General features: G+C 36.3%; 2 protein-coding genes across 2 annotated transcripts in view; one reads left to right on the top strand and one right to left on the bottom strand.

The window, feature by feature from the left end:
* Positions 1 to 61, top strand: part of uvssa (UV-stimulated scaffold protein A) — a 43,287-nt gene extending 43,226 nt beyond the window's left edge. Inside the window, exon 15 of the mRNA XM_042493249.1 lies at positions 1 to 61. This exon is cut by the window's left edge and continues 438 nt beyond it. The gene's annotated coding sequence lies outside the window, so the exon portion shown is untranslated.
* A 10,616-nt stretch (positions 62 to 10,677) lies between these two features.
* nkx1.2lb (NK1 transcription factor related 2-like,b) lies at positions 10,678 to 21,599 on the bottom strand. The gene is made up of 3 exons (XM_042492789.1): positions 21,279 to 21,599; positions 19,137 to 19,359; positions 10,678 to 11,423 (listed from the first exon to the last, which is right to left on the bottom strand). Exons 1-3 carry the CDS (start codon positions 21,597 to 21,599, stop codon positions 10,678 to 10,680), a joined length of 1,290 nt encoding a protein of 429 aa, XP_042348723.1.
* Positions 21,600 to 21,860: the final 261 nt, after the last annotated feature.

Below are 21,860 nucleotides of genomic sequence, written 5' to 3'. Positions count from 1 at the left end.
TTTCTAATATTTTCTACTTGAGTGTGTTGTCTAGGACGATTAAATTCCTCAGCTTCCTGTGTTTGTTGTGACCTCTGCTTTGATTCAGCACACAGACCCGCAGATCCATACTGCCTGTGAGCAGGTTTGGGCAGGAAGTTACAGAACCCTTAGGGCCCGCTTAATGTTACACACACTGGTACCACTCTTTGCACAAAATACACTTTTTAAAATCAGGCCATAAAAATATTATACATTATTATTTTCTACTTTCATTAAGTCATTTTTCAACCCACATCAGTCCTTATCAAATATATCAAATATTCATTAATTTTCAGAATTTAACCCTTTAAATGCCATGTTTTTGTCATGACGCCACTATGTTTTTACATGGGAAAAAAAAATATATATATTTTCAGTATACTACATGCAAATTAGATTTTATTATCTCAGCCTGGGATATTTCAATGATTTGCAGCATCATTGCTTGTGACAGTGGAAATAGTATGTATAGTGGAGAAAACTGAAAAAGTCATACTATAAGTTAAAATAAAATTTAAAAAAACTGGAAGAAAATGTCATAGTATAGCATGTCAAAAAAAAGAAAAAAGTAATACAATTGTATGAAAATTTTTTTTTTTTTAAAATATCCCAAACTTTCAGTAAAGTGTGTAAAAAAAACACTGTCAGTGTAGTGTGTCTAAAATGAAAAAAAAAACATAATCTAGTATGTTTAATAATCTAGTATATATAATCTACAAGTGAAACAAAAGTCATAGGAGTCTATGTCAAAAAAGTAATAGTATGTCATGCCAAAAAAGTGTTGCCATGTAAAAAAAATGAAATAAAAAATGTCAAAAAGATAAAACAGAAAAAAAAAAACATCGTATAGCATCTCTATAAAACTTTTTTAAAAAAAGGTGTAGTATAGTGTGTCTATAACCCTCATAGCATACTATGAGGTTTATAGACACACTATACTACACATTTTTTTTTTGTTGAAAAAAGTCAGTTTTGAAAAAATGAAAAAAAATCATAGTATAACGTCTTAAAAATATTACAGTATAGTGTGTTAAATAAAAAAAACAATGTCATAGTATAGAATGTCGAAAAAAAGTAATTGTAAAATATGTCAAAAAAGTCATAGTATAGTATGTTGAAAAAAAGTCACAGTACAGCATGCATTATTACAATAGCATGTCAAAAAAAATCATAGTATGGTATCTTAAAAAAAGTCATATAGTATGTCGAAAAAGTCATAGTGGTATGGCAAAAAAAGGTGTAGTATAGCATGTCAAGAAAAAGTCACAATATAAAATGTCGAAAATATTGTCATTGTATAGTATATCATGGTATAGTATGTTGAAAAAAGTCAGAATATAGCAAGGTAGAAAAAAGTCATAATTTAGTGTGTTGAAAAAGTCATAGTATAGTATTTGAAAAAATGTTAAAGTATAGCATTGTGAAAAAAGTCAGTATGGTATGTTGAAAAAAGTCATGGTATAGTTTGTAGAAAAAGTCAAATTATAGTATGTTGAAAAAGTCATAACATAGTTTGTCGAAAAAGTTATAGCGAGTATATCATTCAAACAAACAAAACAAAACAAAATATCAGTATAGTTTGTTGTTCAAAAACATAAAATGTGACTCTATATGTCATTCAAAAAAATAATAAAAACATCATATTAAAGTATGACGTTAAACAAAAAATCATAAAAACACATTATAGTATAGTATGTTGTTCAAGAACTGATTAATATGTCATAGTATAGTATGTTGTCCAAAAAATAATAACATATTAAAGTATGTGGTTCAAAAAAATCACCTTTGGCAGTAGAAGCAGTTCTAAGATCTTTACCTCGCTTTTGGAAACTCTGATCCGCATTACCCTCAACTCAATCTCCTTTCAGGCACCTCTGCCAATGTTTTGGACGACATCCATACTTTGACATTTTAATGATATTTTGACAACATACTATCCTATGACGTTTTTTATCATTTTTTGGACCACATTCTATACTATTACATTTTTATCATTTTATCAACAACACACTTTATTATGACATTTTTATCATATTTTGAAAGAAATACTATACTATGTATTTTTATCATTTTTTGGACTACATACAATACTATGAAGTTTTTATCATTTTTTTGGACGACATACTATACTATGAAGTTTTTATCATTATTTTGGCCCACATAGTATCCTATGGTGTTTTTATCATCTTTTGGACGACACACTATACTATGACGGTTTTATCATTTTTTGGACGAGATACTATGCTATGAAGTTTTTTTTCATCATTTTTTGGTCAACATCCATACTATGACGTTTTCATGATATTTTGACAACATACTATCCTATGATGTTTTTTATAATTTTTTGGTTGACATTATACTATGAGGTTTTTATAATTTTTTGGACCACATAGTATACTATGGTTTTTTTTTAATCTTTATTTGGATGACAAACTATACTATGATGTTTTTACCATTTTTAAGATGATAAACTATGACGTTTTCAACATTTTTGTACGATATGCTATACTATGGCAATTTTATAATTTTTTAGACAACATACTGTGACGGGGTTTTTTTTTTTTATAATTTTGGACGACATACTATACTCTTGTTCTTATCATTTTTGTTGGACGCATACTATACTTTTATGTGTCTTATCATTTTTTGGACGACATACTATACTGTGACGTTTTCATCATTTTTTGGTTGACATTATACTATGAAGTTTTTATAATTTTTTGGACGACATACTACACTACGACATTTTTACCATTTTTTGGACAACATACTATCCTCTGACATTTTATCATTTTTTTGGACCACATACTATACTATGATGTTTTCATCAGTTTTTGCACGACATACGATACTATAACGTTTTCATCATTTTTTGGATGACATACTATACTACGGCGTTTTTATCATTCTTTAGACAACCTTACTGTGACATATTTTTTTACTACGAATAAATATACTATGAAGACAGGCAACATTCTACACTATGAGATTTTTACCATTTTTTGGACTACATACTATAATATGATTTTTTCATCATTTTTTGGACGACATACTATACTATGATGTTTTCATCAGTTTTTGGACCACATACTATATTATGATGTTTTCATAATTTTTTGGACCACATACTTTACTATGACGTGTTTATAATTTTTTTGGACAACATACTATACTATGACGTTTTTATCAATTTCAAGGTGACATTGTATGACATTTTTTATAATTTTTTGATGATGTACTATACTATGGCGTTTTTTTTTTTTCATTTTTTGGACAACAGTATAGTATGGTGTTTTTATCATTTTTTGGACTGCATATTACACTATGACGTTTTTATTATTTTTTTGGTCGACATACAATACTATGATTTTTTTATCAGTTTTTTTGACGACACACTATCTTATGGCGTTTTTATCATTTTTTGGACGACAGACTATACCATGGCAATTTTAACATTTTTTTGACAACATACTATACTATGAAGTTTTTTTTTATCAATTTCAAGATGACACTGTATGACATTTTTATCATTTTTTGGACGACATACTATACTATGACATTTTCATCATTTTTTGGACGACATACTATACTATTAAATTTTTATCATTTCTTTGGATGATATACTATACTATGGCGTTTTTTTTTATCATTTTTTGGACGACATAGTATGGTATAATGTTTTTATAATTTTTTGGACAACTTACTATACTATGCTTCTTTATTATTTTTGACGACATATTATACTATTACATTTTTATCATATTTTAGACGACATTCTACACTATGAGGTTTTTCATCATTTTTTGGACTGTATATTATACTATGACGTTTTTTAATTTTTTTGATCGACATACTATACTATGATGTTTTATTTTTTTTTTGGACGACAAACTATACTTTGATGTTTTTATCATTTTTAAGATGACATACTATGACGTTTTTATTATTGTTGGGACAACTTACTATACTATGGCTTTTTTTAATCATTTTTTATACAACATACTTTACGACATACTATATTATGGCGTTTTTATCATGTTTTGGACAACATACTACACTATGTATTTTTAACATTTTTTGGTCAACATACTATACCATGTTTTTTTTTAGTATTTCTGGGACGACATACTATACTATGAAGTTTTTAGCATTTTCAAGATGACATACTATGACGTTTTTATCAGTTTTTGGTTGACATACCGTACTATGACATTTTTATCATTTTTTGGACAACATAGTATTCTATGACATTTTTATCATTTTTTGGACCACATATACTACGACGTTTTTATTATTTTACTATGATGTTTTTATCAGTTTTTGGACAACACAATATCCTATGGTGACATACTATACTATGACGTTTTTTTTTTTTTGGACGACAAACTATACTTTGATGTTGTTATCATTTTTAAGATGACATAATATGACGTTTTTATTATTGTTGGGAAAACTTACTATACTATACTATACTAGCTGACATACTTTACTATTACATTTTTATCATATTTTAGACGACATACTACACTATGACGTTTTTATCATTTTTTGGACAACATACTTTATTATTACGTTTTCATCATTTTTTGGATGACATACTATACTATGATGTTTTTATCATTTTTTGGATGACATACTATACTTTGACGTTTCTATCATTTTTTGGACGACATACTATACTATGGCGTTTTTATCATTTTTTGGAGGACATATTACTAGGATGTTGTTTTTATCTTACAGACAACATATTATATTATATATATGCTATATACTATATACTATATATGATGTTTCTATGATTTTTGGACGCCATAGTATACTATGACGCTTTAATGCCATTTTGGATGACATTCTATACTATGAAATTTTTATGCCATTTTGGATGACATACTATATTATGACGTTTTCATTCCATTTTGGATGACATACTATGCTATGATGTTTTTATTCTATTTTGGACGACATACTAAACTATGACGTTTTTATGCCATTTTGGACAGCATGCTATACTATGAAGTTTTTATGCCATTTTGGACAATATACTATACTATTACTTTTTTATGCCATTTTGGATGACATACTATAATATGATGTTTTTATGCCATTTTAAACTACATATTGTCCATGTTTCTCAAATGGGGGTATGCGTATCGCTGGGGGTATGTGGAGTAATCCAGGGGGTACATGAGATTTTAAAAAATATTTTATTTCAATTGTATTTTAAGTTCAGTAAAAATATAAATCTAAGTTCATAAACTGAATTTTATACTCAATATTCAATTTCAAAATCCGTAGAAAAAAAAACCCCTGACTCTCCCAAAACCACGATCGTTTGATGCAACCATTCAAATGCCGCTGTCAAGACACTAACAATGGCGTTGTGGTTGAAGGGTATCAGCAATGCTGCAGAAAACACAGAGAGACAAGTTACAAAGAAGGCAAAACCAGTACCAACAAAATACTGTCAGTTTACAGACACTTCATAGTACACAATGTTTGTATAGTTATAAATAGTATAGAATGTCAAAAAAACATTTTGCCATGTTGGAAAAATGGCTGAAAACCACATTATAGCTTATAGAGACACCTCATAAAATAGCATGTTGAAAAAAAGGCCAAAAACATCACAATATAGTATGTTGAAAAAATGGCTGAAAACATCATAGTATAGTATGTCGAAAAATGGCAAATTTTGACATGTCAAAAAAATGGCTGAGAACAAAGTTATAGCTTGTAGAGACACTTCATAACATACAATGTTGAAAAAAGGCCCAACACGTTTCGTTGGATTCACGAGACTGCATTAGAAAGTGGTGTTTGAGACTGCATGCCTTCTGTTCCCCCAGGACACTTCACCTTTCGCACCTTAGTGTTAGTCCCTTCCCATGGATTCATCTCCGGACATGATTGGTTCATCACAGTGATCCCCCAGGATGTCACCAAGCCACAAAGAGAATCATCTGCTATTCTTCCGGCTCTTGCTCACAAACCTCCTCCGAGGAAGGTAGCAGGTCTGGAGGACCTGCGCTACCCTTCTCCATTCAACACCTAAGCTCTCAGCAGGAGCTGCAGCCTTGTCTCGGCTCTACTTGTTAGAAAGCCACAGCTAACTTCTAACCAAGATAGCAGTGAACTGCTATCTCTGTGAGGACACCAGGACCGACCAGCCTCCTCCTGGATCCTTGGAGCTGCACAGGAGTGACTGAACTGGAACCTCTTTTTTTCAGCCAGCAACCCAAAGAACTCTTCTCCCACTCCTGGATTGACAAGTAACATCTGGGCATGGCATTAGGACATTAGTACAGGCTGTGCAAACTGTTTACTTTGTCTTCCATCATGTACCATGTATTGATGTAATACTACAGAATGTGTTGTTGTGATCTCTTTGTTATTAGGTTATTGGTTGGTTTGGATTTAGTTTGTTCATGCCTCACATAGACAAGTTCTTGCATGCAACTAAACACCCTTTTACTAACCAAGGCATCTTACATACATAATAGATCCATACATACACTCATAAATTAGCTTCAACAGAAGCACACAGAGAAGGAACTTAAAGTCCCCGCCTTTTCTTTGTTGTACAAAAAGTGAATAAATCGCCCATTACTGTGTGAAGAGCTCCGAAATCCTTCACTCTTTACTATTACTGTGGTAATTTTGGTTATCATTATTAATCTAATTATTGATCAGAGTTCCAAATTGATAATTAAGTGTATTTTGAGACTGATTTTATTAATTGGCTATCATTTTTCCCTTTCCGGGAATAGTGCCCCACGAGGTAATTTGATGTAAATTAAATCACATTAACATAAAAAAAATATTTTCTCAAATCTCAAATTTTGACATGTTGAAAAAATGGCTAAAAACAACAGTATAGTATGTCGAAAAACGGTAAATTTTGACGTCGAAAAAATGGCTGAAAACGAAATATTAAAGCTTGTAGAGACATTTCGTGGTATACTATGTTGAAAAAACCCCGCCAAAAACGTCATAATAAAGCATGTTGGAAAAAATGGCTGAGACGACATAGTATAGTATGTCAAAAAACCTCAGATTTTTACATGTCAAAAAAATAGCTGAAAAACACATATTATTGCTTATAAAGACACCTCACAGTACAGCATGTTGAAAAAAAGGCCCAAAACTCAACACTTTCAAATCCCACCTCGAAACCCCCCTTTTTAAACCTGCTTTTAATGTTTGATTTATTCACATTTCGTGCTTGTCTATCTTGCTTTAACTGATCTTGTTTTTATTTATTTTGTATATTTTACTGAATTTAATTTACTGTTTTCATCTTTATTAAGCGTCTTTGAGTATTGTTAAAACTGCTCTATAAATTAAATGTATTATTATTATGAAGTTTTTTTTTTAATCATTTTTTGATACTATACTATGACATTTTCATCATTTTTTGAAATACCATACTATAACTTTTTTTTTTATAATTTTTAAAGGACATACTATACTATGACGTTTTTATAATTTTTTAAAATGACATACTTTTCTATGAGGTTTTTATCATTTTTTGAACGACATACTACAGTCCTATACTATGACGTTTTCATCAGTTTTTGAATGTCATTCTGTACTAGAACTTTTTTTCTATCATTTTGTGAAGGACAGGCTATAGGTTTAGTTTGGGTATTTAAAGGAGCCTTTTGTAATTTCCAGCCACCCAGTCAAACTGAATGGGGTGCAGTATTTTACCCTTTAACTAGCTATGCTTTCAGTGACGTTTTAGAAACTTACTATAATTATTTTCGGTAGTATTTCAGCTGTTTAACCACTGTATTGTTACTAATATTTTAGAATTCCATAAACTGCAATTATTTGCTCTAATTTTTTTGGCAGTAAGTCAAAATGTTTTCAGCGATATTTTAACAGTGTAAATGTCGGTCTACAACTGTGTCCATACAACCGCAATTTACAGTCAACTGTCAATAATAAGGGCAACTCATAACTGACAGCAGAGCGAGAAAACAGCTCAAAATAAAGCTGCTGTCTTATGATCTTCATGGGTGCTGTTTGTGTGCTGTTTACTTTAAAGGTAGCAACGCAACAATAACAAGAAAACAGTCACATCACGCCATTAAAAACTTTATCCCAAACTGTCAGCTAACAGTTTGTGTTGTCATAGTTACACTAAATATATGTTTAATATCCAAGGTTAGATGTTACTTACCAGTCTGGGAGCTCAGCTCTCTGAGAGCTGTGTCCAGCGATGGAGAGCCACACTAATATTTACTCCAGGTTTGCAGCTCAGCAGTTGTTTTCCTGGAGCTTCTGCCATCGCTGTGATTCATGAACACTTACTAATTCACTCAGACTTTAACGTCTGTATCTACTGTCTCCGGTGCTGACCATGGATGTATTATAGTGAGATCGGTGCTGACAACAGGTGTAGCGTTGAGGACTGCTTCCCCTCCATCCAGGACGGGACACCAGCCATTGGCACAGAGCCGTTCGCCACAGCGCCACATGCTGGAGGGGCGCCGCTGGTCGCGCTCAGAAAAAAATACTAATAATAATTTGCTGCGCCGTTTCCTCGGTTCCTGACTTGAAAATAACAAATGAACACATAAAGCGCCCCTGTTGTTCCTCATCATTTGACCTGGCCTTGACCCTTGACCCTGCGTGCACTAAGGGTGACGTGTCACATGCGCACTGACGGCGCTGGGTGTTGATGGTGAAAGTCGGGATGAGTTACTGATGCCACCTCACTTCAGAGAAAGAGAAAAGCCTGACTGATACGTCAACAGACAGGTTATAAGTTATCTATGTTTACATTTCTTCTTTTTATTCATAATAAAAAGGTCCAAACCCTCAGATGCGCTATTTAGGAAACAAAGAATAGAGAGGGAAAAGAGATCCAAAAATCCTTTTTTCCCCCTTGTAAAAGCCGTTTTGTGTGAAGTCGTTTCATTTGTACTTAATTCAAGCAAAGCTACTAATAATACCATATAATGATGCTATAATAGCTGTTAATAAGAATGTTTATGAATCATCTGGACATCAAACCAGTAACCTCTCTGGTTAACTGCTGCTGCTGCTGCTGGCTGCTTAGTGCTGCTCTTTCTACCCAGTTAGACACAGTGCTGAAATTAGCTGACCAATATGGAGAAATAATTATTCATATTGTTTGGCATGTGGAACTGTTTAATTGTGGTGCAACCTCCTTTATTTTAGTAGTGCATAATCACAAGTAAGAAATAACTGATGCACTGCAGCAGGTGTTTGTCCTTCTCTGTGTGCTGCAGGTACATGTTTTTGCTTGAGCAGTAATCAGCTAATGACCTCTATAACTGTCCAGGTGCACTCAGGAAACTTAAGCAGAAACTCCCAGCAGCTGCTGGAGAAGAGCCTTCTAATCTGCCATCTACACATCTCTCTGAAGCATGCACATTTAGTCGATTATTTGTGGTCTCTGACTAACTGCTGTGTTGTCATTATTGTCGTTATTGTTGTTGTTATTACTGAATATCACGGTTAAATTTTGTTACTGATTAAATTCAAGTCTTAGTCAAATTCAATAAAGTCAAATCCCAATCTTGTCTAGAGTACCAAAATGGCTAGAGCCGCCCCTGCCTCCACCTAAACCTGACCCACACCCTTAGCCCTCACCATGACCACCAAGGGTGGCACTATGCTTTAAAAGAGGGCAAACACTTCTCAACAGGGGAACGCACTGCAGTGACTCACTATCGCCTCTCAGGCCAGGATGTGTCATTACAGAGGGGACGGCCCGTCCCTGGTTGTTTAGTAGTGGATATCTCTGCATACAAAACATTGGCATCTTGGACATAACGTCAGAGGTGTTACTTCCTCTCACTCTGTTGATAGGGTTAGTTCATGTTTGAATGTTTTAAACTGAAATTATGCCAAAATCTTACATGTAGCTCCTTTAAGTGCGTCATGATATAGCAAAAATTGAGTTGTACTCGCTCTAAGTGCATTTGCACCGTGCTCTTAAGACCTTGTGCTTTTATAGATCATAAATAGGGCCCATGTCTTGTTAATCTGAGCTGGACCTGTAAAGGGTTACAGATGGTTGGTGCACTCAGTGAGAGGCTGTGAAGAAACCAACACAGATGTGGGTGAACGTGGAAAGTTTGAAGCCAGGACCTTCCTGCTGTCCTGTTCCACGAGAAAGAGCTCACTGGAGTACTTTTTCAGAGTTTAATTGTCTTTTTTTTTTAATATCAAAGTTGATATCATGTTGAGTGGATTCAGTACATCCAAGGGTTTTATGGAAACTGTCATCAAATTCAATAAATAACAGAAAAGAAAACAATCACAGCTGGAGTTACACGGTACTGACAATAGATCAAGCCATTCCTTAAGTCATAAATAAACATTCAATATTCATACAGACTTTTTTTTTTTAACAAAGAAATCAACTATTTGTCTATTACGTAGTTTAAAACAGCATTCGGAATAGGGAGCTAGAACATAGATTTATGTACAGTTTCTGGTAGATATTCACATTCTATCAAAATAATCCGTTGAAATTAAAGCCTTCAAATGTTGGTAGTAAAAAGGAGAGCAGAGCTGAACACGGACAGTCTGTCTGCTGGAACTTTTCAGTCTCCCTGGGCTCAGAGTGTGTCTGAGGATCGTTCTGTCTGCTGTGTGTGTGTTTGTGTGTGTGTGTGTCTACAGGTGTGTGCTGTAGAAGGCGGGGGCAGCGTAGCTCTGCGTCCCCAGCATGAAGGGAGACAGGACGTGGCTGGCGGTGAGGAACGGCAGCTGGACCAGGCTGCCAGTTGGGGGGTGATGGTGGCCGGCGTAGCCAGCGTGCATGGCCAGGTGCCCGCTGATGGGAGGGGATGGGCTGAGAGGGCTGAGGCTCCCCAGACCTCCTCCTCCCCCCCCTGCTCCTGCACCTCCCGCACCTCCTGCGCCGGTGGGGGCGGAGGTGTCGGCTCCGGGGTTCTGTTTCTTCCACTTGGTCCGACGGTTTTGGAACCAGATCTTGACCTGGGTCTCAGTGAGGGAGAGCGACAGGGCCAGATTGAGGCGCTCACACACTGACAGGTAGCGTGTGGACTTGAACTTGTTCTCCAGTGCCACCAGCTGCTCGTAGGTGAAGGCAGTCCGGGCTCTACGGGGCTTCCCCGACTTGGAGTCCGAGCCGGAGCGCTTCCTCTTGGGTTTTCCTTGCGGGCCTTGGCCCCCGTTGGTCTGGACGGCGGTGATCTGGTCTGGGGACCCTCCTCCGGGGCTCTTGGTGTCTCTGCTGGTGTCCTGGTGGCTGTGCTGACCCAGGTCTCTGTCTCCATTGCTGGGCAGAGCCGAGCTGCTCTCCTCACTGCTGTACGGTCCGTCTGGAGCCTCTGAATCTGGGGTCCCAGATCTGTGGTAGTCATCCTCATCCTGACTTCTGTATACAAAACCTTCCTCTGGAAGTAGAAAGAGACAGACAGAGAGACTTTATTGTCCACCTCAATGGAAATTTGTCTTTGTCTTTGCTCAGACAGCGAAGACAGCGAAGATACAAACACATAGAACAATACAACATTATACAAAATAGAATGGTGCAAACAGGCAGGTAGGAGCAATTGACTACAGCAAAACTTTAAATAAAAGCCTAGTCCCTTTTATCTAGCTACAAATTTGAACAAATAAAGGCTTGTCTCATTCAGAGACACTCACCATGCAGATCATTTTTATAGAAGTTCTTTGGATATATAAAACCAGATTGTTGGCTACATGCTGGAGTTAACATTAATTATCTGCTTAAATTACACATATAAACATGTATCTGTTTAAACTTTTGTCTATATGAACATACTGCTCACAATGATAGCTTGGTAAGATTCTCACAATTCAGTCGTTCAGTTAATTTCACTGAAACTGTGAGCACAAAAGAAGACGTATAACTGGCAGAGTAAACAAGAGAAAAAAAAGAAAAAGATAAGTAGATGTAAAATGACAATTGTAAAAGAAGCTAAGGAAAATTGCCCAGTGAACTATATTCATAATTATAATAGTTATATATTTTAAATCATTTTACAGAATCATTTGGATTGTTTTCATTTTTATATGTAATTTCTTGCTCCTTTTTTGTAGGTTTTTTGGGGGAAATTTTCAGGTAATTTTCTTGTACTTTGGTACATTTTTCATTTGTTGCTCATTACCTTCTTCCAATAATTTTAAAATGAATGAATGAATGAATGAATGAATGAATGAATGAATGGATAAATAAATCCAAGCCAGGTTTCAAAGGGTTAAATAAATAATTTGATTCCCATCTTTGCTGAGTAACAGTTTTGTGTGAAAGGAAATAAAAGCCTGTCCCATATAGATGCCTGTTGAGGTAATTGATTTAAGCAAATAACATCCCAGGCTGTTAAGTGAAGTTTTACGGCGTATAAATTTAAAAATTTAGCTTTCCCGAATAGAAATTATTCTGTGTTCATTGCCTGAATGGCAAATAGAATAAAGGACTTCCTACAAATGTTTTTTGGGACCCTACATCGACGGCCAGGCGGGTGCAGCTCAGCCTCTGAGTGTAATGGATGTGAGGGGTTTGGCTTTCCTGTGAACAGCGCTGTCAGATATATTGCTGAGCTGTTTATGTGATTTGCCAATCACCTTCCCTGATATCTTGGGGAGCTTGATTTTGCTCTTTGCACGCAAGTTGTCGTACCCTGCTGTTCTGTTTAATGATACAATGCTTTCACTCAGGCCTCTGGATGCCATTTCAAGTTTGTGTTGGCTGACACTAAACCTCCTCGGCTTCCAGATTAAAAACAGATGCTGACTGGCTCAAAGATGCTCTCAGGATTATCATTAAAAATCAGGGTGTCATCAATAAATGTGCCCAAGTACAGTAGTAGTGCCCGGGTATATTCCACACAAAATACACACACAGCAAAGAAAATGTCAAACTAACATCCATTACACAATCACAATTTGAAGCTACAGTAGGTAACTTTCATAAAAGATAACTTTTTGTCATGTTTGCTTAAACTGTCACCACATCCTGACAGTAGTATGTACTACTGTCAGGAGCAGATCCTGACAGTCAGTGATAGTTCGAGCCAGGTCTGTGCAATAAATCGATTTTACTGATTAATGTCAATTTGTGGTTTAGCACAATTTTAAAAATGAAATGCTAGATTTTCTCTTAAATTACCCCCACTGCTCTCATTGAGCTTTGCTAGTTCTTAGTGCTTACCTCCTAGAAATGCACACACACACACACACGACGACATGACAGCAAGCATAAATGAAAATGAAGCGTGCGTTCCCAAAAAAGTCTTGTCAGTTGTTTGAAACCGGTTCGGTTTTGCGATGTCAGATCTCAAACAAACCACTGTAAAGTTTGTGTCAAGGCTGTTGCAGCTAAAGGCAGCAGCATGACCAATTTATTTTAATATCTCAAAGAGAGGCAGCAGCCGAGTGGGAGAAATGTGTCTCACTGTGAGATGCAGAAGACTGTGTCAGCCCACAAACAGCCAGCATCTGACATTAGTGGAAGCATTTTCCCGCTGTGTCTCGTATGACAGGAGAGCGACCCGCTGCAAAGCTGCGACTGATGCAGTCGCGCTGCATATTGCCAAAGATACAGCGCCCGCGTATACAGAGGAAAAGCCTGCAGGTTTATCCACAGGCTGAAAACTATCCAACCCAGCTATGTGCTACCAGCCGCCCTGCCTCACCTGTACAACTGTACACGTGGAACGATCACATAGAGCTGGAGGTGATGTCATTTGACTCCACTACAACAGACCTATCACCAATAACATTATTTGTTTACATAGACCTAATGTTGAACAATAGTTGTACTATTTCAGAATTTTCAATACTCTACTGTTTCAACTGCAATACTGACTTGAAGCCCTTTACATTTTTCAGTTTGTTCATTTTTTTGGGCCAAAATCTAAATGTAATTTGTTTTGAGTAATTCATTTGTCATTTGCAGTTTGTTTTTAAGAGGGGAAAAAAATCAATAACAATCGAAAATCAAATCTGATGTGAAAATAAATCGGAGATTTTATTTTTAGGCCTCACCCAGCGCTTGTTTTGGAACACACCAGCTGCTTAGAGGTAACATTAACAACATCTTCTTCTTCTGATTTCAACATGGATTTCTTTTTGTTTTTCTCTCCACATACACTCCTCTCAGTGGTGGAGGTAGTTGATGAGGTGGGTCCTCTGGTTAGTTGTGTGGCTTACAGAGGAGGAAGTGGGTGTACTGTAAAACTTCAAATAAAAGCCAAGTCCCAGTTAAAGGCCCAGTCCCTTTCACCAGCCTGGTGTGGTTACACATTTTGACAAATAAAGGCCTGTCTCAATTAGAGGCCCGGTTACCATGCATTTAATTTTTATAGAAGTACTTTGGGTGTATAAAACTGGATTGTTGGCTCCCCGCTGGAGCTAACATTGGTTAGCTGCTTAGATCCTGCATACAAATAAGTAAATATGTTTTGAACTTTTGTCTGTATCGACATGCCACAGACATGGTTAGTGTGGTAAGATTGTCACAGTTCAATCATTCAGTTCATTTTACTGACGCCATGAACACCTAAGAAGACGGAATTACCTGCATAGTCAACAATAAAGACGCTAAAAAAGAGATTAGTAGATATGGACGACTATTTTTTTAAAAAGCTGAGGAAAAATGTCTAGTGAACTATATTCATGATTATCACAACTATATATTTAAAAAATATTTCACAGATTTATTACAAATTTTAATTTTTTAAATATTTTTACTGTCATTTCCGTCTTTGCTTTTTTGGGCAAATTTTCTTCTTTTGTTGCTCAATGGCTTTTTTTTTTAATGAATAAATAAAATAAAGCCAATTTAGCCATGTTTCATAGGGTTAAATAAATGATTTGATTGTATTTCCCATTTTTGCTAAACAACAGTTTAGTGTGAAAGGAAATAAAAGCCTGTCTCATACACACACCTGTCCCGGATATAAGCCTGTTGAGGTCAGTGATTTAAGCAAATAATAGCTTGGGCAATTAACTGAAGTTTTACAGGACTCTTCTATTCTAAACCGGCTTTGTGGCTGATAGGCAGGGGGAGAATGGTCCTCTGATGTCCACTTGACTCCTGCATTGTGCATTGTTCAGACAGTTATGACTCGCTTGAATTTTTTTCTGGATGCAATTTTGGCGCTCCCCTCAGGATGGCACCCAAGTTAAAGCCCCACCTGGCGCCCACCTATATCACCTATGCAAGTGCCACCACTGCTGACAGTACATTAGACAGATCCTGACAGTGGCACACAGATCGTCAGTGAAATGATCTGGTTCCTCCAGCTCCTCCTAGTGCTGCTAATGGCGTATACACAAATCTACTTCCCCTGAATGAAAACAAACAATCAAAGCCAGGAGGGTGTTCTCTCTCTCAGTCCAGCACAACATCTCCAGCAGGCGGCTTCAGGAAAAGCTTTGTAAAACACAAAGACTGAGAAATAACCATCAGCAATAAAAAAAAAGCTGCCCATCCCTCCTTAGCCAACAACATTATAAATGACAAAGAAAATAAACACAAGACCTGTCTTCTTCTGTGGAAGAGACTTTCAACAACAGTTTGTTTTTGCCTGTTTTTGGTAAAAAGGGCAAGCATTCACTGTGTTACAGACACTTCCTGGTTTTAAGTAGTGCTGATTGGTTGATTTTGTTCAGGCGTTGTGGATTCTAGCAAATGCCATCAGCAGCACTGGGAGGAGTCAGAGGAATCTGAGTTTTTCACAAATGATCTGTCTTGTGCACTACTGCCAGGGCGTAGTGAGAGACAAAAAGTTATTTTTATAAAAAATGACCTGGTGTGTGTTTAACTGCGTGAAGCAAGAATAATAATCTGTGTGTGTGTGTGTGTGTGTGTTTGTGCGCACGCGTGTGTGTGTGTTTGATTGCAGTTCCTCTCATGGCCACTATGTTAGCCTTAAGAAAACTACTAAACCAACTAAAACCACATCTGTGTCATACAAACATATTAAAGTGCTTATAATGAATTAGCATGAATTATCTCCCAAACCTGGGGCATGATTAACCCATTAGGCCCCCTTTTCCTGCACATTACGTCCTGCTGCCTTTAAATGGAACACTGTGCTGTTGGTGTGTCACTTATGGTGATTTAACTAAACCCATATGCTAGAGATATGCATTGCATAAACATAATTTCACTGAAATAATAAATTCATTCAATCTAATTTTTGAAACAGGGTGCCTCTATAAGACATAGCCTTTTTCATTTTAGTTTTTGTGTTTTGGAGGTGTTTATCACTAAATACACTTTTAATAAATCAAACGGGGTAATCCAGGGACCTTTGGGGAATTTGAGGTTTCCGGAGGACCCCAGGTATGAGTGTTACCTGCTTTGATCGAGTCATGACAAAGTCCACCTTTGTCCTTACGTGCAATTTAATGTACAATAAGGCAACTATCACAAAAAACTTTGATTGAAGTTAACAAGACAACAAACAGTATTTTTTTTAAAAAATAGTCTGATGAAATAAAATGGTTTGAATGAAGTTGGCAGCGTGGAAACATCGAAAACAGTCAATAAAAATCCCCGAGGCCTGTTCCTTTAATGCCTAATTGGATCATTTAAACGCAAATCATTAAAACTTTCCAAAGAGGAACTATTCACACACTTAGTCAAAGTTCTTGGTGTAAATATCATTATCAGCTAAACATTTGGAACGGAACCAGGCTGGATGAAAACACTAAAGAAAAGCAGGATGAAAATGAAATGTGGCCCTCTCTGTTTTCATAGTGAACACTTCTCTGTGTTCACCATCAGGTCTGCTGGAATATTCCCTCCCCTGCTGCGCTGTGTCTGCTGTGATATTCTGATGTTCAACATGATGAGTAAAAATGCAGGAGACACATTAATGCCCGTATCATTTCAGTTTATGCTTTGCTATATTAGCAACACATTCCAGTGACTATAAATGTGAAATCAATTACAGTAAACTAATTGGGGCATAGCAGTTTCAGGGTCACTAAGGGTCTGTGGCCCGAAAATCTGTTCAAGTGTTTATTACAAAATTGAAAAAAAGTCAAAAAAACAATTCTTAAAATATGATATTTTGCAATTGCTGTACAACAACAGGTTTAATAGAAGCATTCCTAATTCAATCTCTGACTTTTAATAATTCCGTTACCATCTCCAAATAAATACACCAAGTCGCGCTGAATAACCATTGTGTACTTTACAATTAGAATAAAATAAAAATAAAAATAAATATCTATAAAGTTCAGTCACACTGGTTTAGACTGGAATTTAAAAAAAAAGTATTGCAAATTTTTAAAAACATACTCTGTTAATCTTTAGCTAAACAAAATTACAGTTTTTGTTAATTTACAGACCATTATTCTTTTTTTCCTCCTCTTCTTTTGCTGCCCACAAATATTAATTATTATTTCATTTATTGTAAAAATGTTATTATGAAAGTTCAGGCTGACATTAAATTAGAAATGTTATTTCGCTGTTTTGTGTTCCAAATTAAAATGTCATATATTATATTTTAATGTTCAGTCCGTACTACATATTAGCATGTGATGGGCTATGGGCAAAAAATGTATTGGGCCCAAACATGGTGTCATTAATATATTAATGAGTAATTAATGGTGATGATTTTTTTTTCAATAGTTGACAGCATATACCTGCAAAACACAAACAAAAATCATCAATTTCATTTAAATGTAAATATGTTTACAATGAGGACCTTAATATTCAACATGAAATATTTCACAAAAGTATTTAGCCTTTGATCCTCAACAGGGTTTAATAGAGTTATTTATGAGACGTTATGTCATTCTCAAAGTGCTCTTTTAAAGGTCAAATCCAACAGTGTGAAGGCTATTAGAGAATTATTCCTACTAATTGTTTGGAGATGAAAACATGTAGGCTTATAATTTTAAATCTTAAGGACAACTTCTGTGCATTATTCTTTTTGATGAATCTTACTTATTCTCTGCTCTGTAGCGTTTTGCTTAATTCGGTACAAGCATGTCTAAAATTAGTTTTACATTCAAAAGTTAAATTTGTTGTTTATTAATATTTGTACTCAGGCGCTATGCAATGAGCAAAGGTCAGACAAGTAGTGAAATTAAGTCTCAGTATTTAAGCACTAAAAAGAAATGAAAGACACGAAGAGTAAATGAAAGAAAACAAAACATCCAAACTCATGCGGACTATAATCTAACAGCTCCACTGATCAAGCGCATAATATCAAACACAGGAAACGGAGCTGATTGGAGCTAATGGGTCTGAATGGAAGCTCACACACACAATACAAACTGCTGTTTGAAACAGATATTTACCGATCAATAATACCGATCACACACACGCACGCACAGACTCACGCACGCACACGCACGCACGTATTGGCCAGTTACCTCAAGCCTTTTTTTCCTCTTTTAACTGAGCTTCAGTTAAAAGCGACGTGTGTTTGGCAGAGAGCTAACTGCTAATAATGAACATTTTACACTTCCTGTCAGAAACACACACACAAAGACGGATCTGCTGCTTTTGTTTGTGGTTATGATCTGCAATCCAGAGAGACGATTTGGTGTTAAACTGGGTCTTTTTGTGTGGTACATCGCAGTAAATAGACGCATCCACAAAAAAATGCAAAACGGAATATCCCGTGGATATCACGCAGAAAATTAAATTTGAAGGAATATCTAATAAGTTATCAATTCTAAATAATTATTTAGAAAAACAAAATAGCCTACAAAAATAAATAAAAAAAATAATAAAATAATTAAAACACACACACACACACAAAATCGAATAGAAAAAAGCAAAAGAACCCGTTATTTCCCCGAACTTTGTTGTCGCCCTTGAAGAATAATTAAATTAAACTTAAATATTGACTCAAAATCATCCAACACAGACAAAACTTACATTGGGATTTTTTTTTTTTTTTTTTACCAAAACGAAAGTTATTTTTAGAAGCCTAAATAAAAGCAGTTAGGCCTACTACATTGAATATCCGTTTACAGACATTTTGAGGGAGAGAAAAAAACACTGAGGGGCTGACTGGCGGGAAAATAAACATACTAAAAAGCAAACTAACATTAAAGGGGACATTAAAGAGCCTCAGGTTTAAAAGGTCAATTCCGTGTAAACTCGGACTTACTGCTCTGGTATTCTTCCGCTCCGTAGCAGCCTTTGCTGGGCTCCAGGCTGGGCTCGCGCTCCCCCGTGCCTCCTCTCCGGTTCTCCGCTCCGTACGCGCTCAGCTCGCGCTCACCTCGGTGGCTCGCGTGCTGCTGCTGCTGGAGTCGCCGGCTGCTCGTGAACTTGTTGGGATCCAGGATATCCAGTACGGAGAAAGAAGTGGTCCGGTGCCCGGTAGGGCCCTGCAAATAACGCACTGGAATCAGGCCCCTTCATTCACAATATTTATGTATTTTAACTGAATCCATTTTATTTGAGTGAGTGGCTCAATTTTTGTTTGAGCTTCCTTTATTTCCTCTTCGGCCCAGAGAATGTGATAATTGCTGAGTTGAATTAAAAATAAATAGATAAAACAAATACATATATATTTTTCCGGATTCTCAATTTTAATCGAGTTACATATTCGTTTATAGGCTAAAATATGTTGATATTAATTTATAACGCCCGCCACAATCTTTTAAATTAATAGTAATATATTTAATATAAGTGTAAATACAATGATAATAATAATAATCTAAAAGATGAAATGAATAATACATGTAGTAATAAATACCATATATTCTGTGAAATACAGGCAGTACAGTATAAGTGTCCGCATCTGTAAATAGTGTTAAAGCACTGAGGCAAACTATGACCTGAAGGCAGACAAACACCACTGTCAACAGCACACATCACAGCCAATAAAACTGTATTCATAAAGCAAACAGCTACAACATGAACCAATCAATTTCCCATATCCAATATGTAGCGATCAATCAGAAAGCAGAAGAATCGATGCCATTTTTATTTAGGTCTGGCGTTGAAGGAAAAGTACTGACAAAAAAAGAATTAAAACCTTATTTTATTACTTCAACATGAATTTAAAACAAACACGCGCGTTTTATTTCAGGTAAACATTCATTTATGATTTCCATAAAATCCCAAATCTTCCTATAATTTACACCAGCTTGACCCCGCGCGTGCACACCATGTTTACTATATGATATAGATATGTAGACTGAATTTATATCCTTAAGATTTATGTCGTGCCAAAAAAAGGTGGCTAACTGTATGAAGCAGATAAAAGATGGTGCAGTGGCTCGGTGTGCACTACATCCTGATTAGGATCATTCATTTATTAATGAGGCCAGTCTGGAGCATGTCGACATGAATAATCCCACATTAATAATATCATAATTCCCTCTTTAAATAATCCGAGGGAGGGTAGAAGACCCAGGGGCCTATTAACATCTGACGATAAGAAGATCACACTTTCTGATCATGCTATTGTGTGATTAGAAATAATCCTTTATTTAAAATGCGGAAGAGTTTGTGATACACCTGATGGGTTGTAAACTATGATAATGATATTTAATCCAAAGATGTAAATATAAGAGTTTTTCTTTTGATAATTTACAGAACCATTTTTTAAAATGTTTTTATTAATCTTGGGAATCTTGGAAAAATATTTTCGTTAATCTTATAATTATTCATTTTGCATTGTTTCTTTATGACGCAATTCACATTAAATTACATGTTTCTGAAATTGTTAAATTCGCATGTTAATTTTTTTTTCTATCGATTTCCAGCGCAATGCTAGTTTTGCAGAAAGAAGTCCATTTCCACGTGAGCTTTTATGGACACGCATTTTCCTGGTAGCCTATCTGTATAATTTATTTTTATTGTTTGCCATCACATTACCGCAGCAAATTGGCTGTTAATTTTACTGCTATATCTTAATTAAGGCCTCATCTGCCTGCTTCAATCGGACAGCCACAACATGACAACACTGGCCCACGGGACGTTTTACATCACGAGACTTAAGTACCTTAAAAAACTGAACAAAAACAAACAAATGAACATCACCTCTTTTTTGTCTTTTTTAATGTTTAATGTCATGTTTAACTTTCGGGAGTTAATTTACGCGCTATGATGCAATTCTACTTTTCTGCAACTTTTAATGACAAAATTGCCTTTTATTTTCATGCAATCTACAATTTTGCACACTATTTCTGTTGTGTCGCATCCAGATTTATTTTGCATTTCACTCTTTGTTTTTTCAATGTTTTACTGCACATTTCCTTAGAAAAAAAATCCACAAAGTTTGCTCCCGTGCATGTACCTGCTGTGGCGGGGCTAACACCGGGTTCGTCGGCGGAGGTTCCGAGTGGTTCTCCCCGGCCTGAGCGTCTCTGCCTCCGGCCACCGCGTTGGAAAAGAGCCGCTTCTCTCCTGGAGCCCCTCCGTCCAGCAGCATGTCCCCGCTGTCCGGGCCCACTACGGTCTGGACCCCGTCCCCGCCGCCGGGCACCGGTACCGCTCTGTCCCGACTCATCACCGGCTGCACCGCGTCCGCCACGGGCCCTGCTACGGCTCTGTCCCGGCTTATCACGGTCTGGACCCCGTCCGCTCCGGGCCCCGGTACCGCTCTGTCCCGGTTCATTGGCAACTTCACTCTCCCTGTCCCATATAGCCTATCAAGAATCCGGGTTAAAAAGCAGGAGCGCTTAAAAAATGAAAAAGATTCTGAGCAAACCGGTTTAAAGGGACAGTTTGGTGTTCCTGTAAAAACTTGACACCGCAGGCCGGTTCATGAGTCCTGTCAACATCCGATGTGAGCTGATGTTTTCAGCCCGTTAAAGTTTCCCGGGGCTTCAGCGGGGTCCCGTCTAAACTTGTTCTCTCCTCCTCTCCGGCTCTGTCC

Source organism: Plectropomus leopardus, chromosome 9 (assembly GCF_008729295.1).
Source record: "Plectropomus leopardus isolate mb chromosome 9, YSFRI_Pleo_2.0, whole genome shotgun sequence".
NCBI classification, from domain to species: Eukaryota; Metazoa; Chordata; class Actinopteri; order Perciformes; family Serranidae; genus Plectropomus; species Plectropomus leopardus.
This window is presented reverse-complemented; position numbering and strand designations above follow the sequence as displayed.